The sequence below is a fragment of the Tarenaya hassleriana genome, unplaced genomic scaffold (assembly GCF_000463585.1).
Source record: "Tarenaya hassleriana unplaced genomic scaffold, ASM46358v1 Cleome1, whole genome shotgun sequence".
NCBI classification, from domain to species: Eukaryota; Viridiplantae; Streptophyta; class Magnoliopsida; order Brassicales; family Cleomaceae; genus Tarenaya; species Tarenaya hassleriana.
Genome location: NW_010960187.1, coordinates 554323 through 555786, shown reverse-complemented (window position 1 = coordinate 555786; position 1464 = coordinate 554323). Strand labels below are relative to the sequence as shown.

At 40.4% G+C, this 1464-nt stretch overlaps 1 protein-coding gene across 2 annotated transcripts in view; it reads left to right on the top strand.

Annotated features, from left to right (window-relative positions):
* The window catches only part of LOC104810982 (tubulin-folding cofactor E), a 5650-nt gene that overhangs the window by 1369 nt on the left and 2817 nt on the right, over nucleotides 1–1464 (top strand). For both annotated transcript variants that reach the window (XM_010537535.1, XM_010537612.1), the window contains exons 3-7: nucleotides 296–636; nucleotides 738–908; nucleotides 1029–1075; nucleotides 1139–1282; nucleotides 1377–1451. In XM_010537535.1, the coding sequence (XP_010535837.1) occupies nucleotides 336–636; nucleotides 738–908; nucleotides 1029–1075; nucleotides 1139–1282; nucleotides 1377–1451 (738 nt within the window). In that variant the 5' untranslated portion in view covers nucleotides 296–335. The remainder of the gene's footprint in view (nucleotides 1–295; nucleotides 637–737; nucleotides 909–1028; nucleotides 1076–1138; nucleotides 1283–1376; nucleotides 1452–1464) is intronic.

Here is a 1464-nt window from a genome sequence, read left to right as displayed (position 1 = left end):
GTGTAGGGTTGGAGAAAGAAAAAAAAATTCTTGACAACTCGTCTTTGTTCCTTCTCGACCCAGAATTTAAGAACCAAAGTAGGAAAACTAAAATAGTGGTTGAAACCAGAGAAACAGTGTCTCATTCGCTATGCAAATACATATGAACGTCTTGTTTCAATTTTATCCTGAATACATGGGCATATTTTTATATGGATTGATACTGGTTTGTAGCTTACAAAATGCATAAACACATCATTTCATAATCGTTTGTCATGTCCAAAGAATTTAACTTATGTTGGATGATGAGCCTCAGGTTTCGGCTGTGAAGAGCGTAATTTTGTAAGCATCGCAACATGAAGACCGAATCAGACTTTAGAGTGGGACAGAGAGTACACTCGATCAATGATCCTCGTCGAGTGGGCACTGTCATGTATGTCGGAGAAGTGCAAGGATACTCTGGTGTCTGGATTGGTGTTGATTGGGATAAAGACGGGGACGGAAAACATGACGGCTCCGTCAATTGTGTCCGCTATTTCCAAGCCCGCTCGGATTGCTCTGCGTCCTTTGTCCGTCCCCAGAATCTGAGCCACGGAATTACTTTGCTTCAAGCCTTGGAGCTCAGGTACAGGACAACTTCCTCTAAGGACGAAGAAGGTATGTCTTTTTTTTTATAATTATTATTAGATTTAAGAGAATTTCCATGGTGTTAATACTGTTTCCTTATCATAATATCCGGGTATCGTTTTTTTTTATAGATGAGATGTACGTTCTGTCCACCAGGAACCAACGTGTTTCTGTTCAGCTTTTGGGGAAGGAAAAGATACAAGACAAGCTAAGTCGGTTTGAGGAACTTACAAGCGCTTCTCTTTCTTATCTTGGTGTCAGCTCCCTTGGAACTTCATCTGATGCAGGCTCTGTTATACCAAGTGAGATTCCCTGTTATTTGATCTCTTCTCCTTTCTCTGCTTTCTTGGTATATTGTTTCATGCAACACTGATGGTGCTGCTAAACATGACAACTTTCCATCTGTTAAATTTTCATTCCAGATCTGAAGGAGCTTGACTTAACTGGAAACTTAATTTCCGAATGGAAGGTAATATATATATATATATATATCCTAAAAACTTAAACTAGTGTAATGCTTCTGTCTCCCCAGGAAATTGGAGCGCTTTGTGAACAGTTACGGTCTCTTACAGCCCTAAATCTGTCTTGCAATTCTTTGGCACACGACAACATGTATCTGCCGCAGCTCAACATCCGTGTCTTGGTTCTGAATAACACCGGTGTCACCTGGACTCAGGTAAACTTGCTTCTTTGTTTCAAGTTTTATATCTTACATGTAATCCGATTCCATCCTTCACTTTAAATGGCTTATATGTACTGTCATGTTGTAGGTTGAAATGGTTGGACGTTCATTGCCTTTACTCGAGGAGTTGCACTTGCTGGGAAACAAGATCGCTGCTGTAACGGTATTCTTTCCCT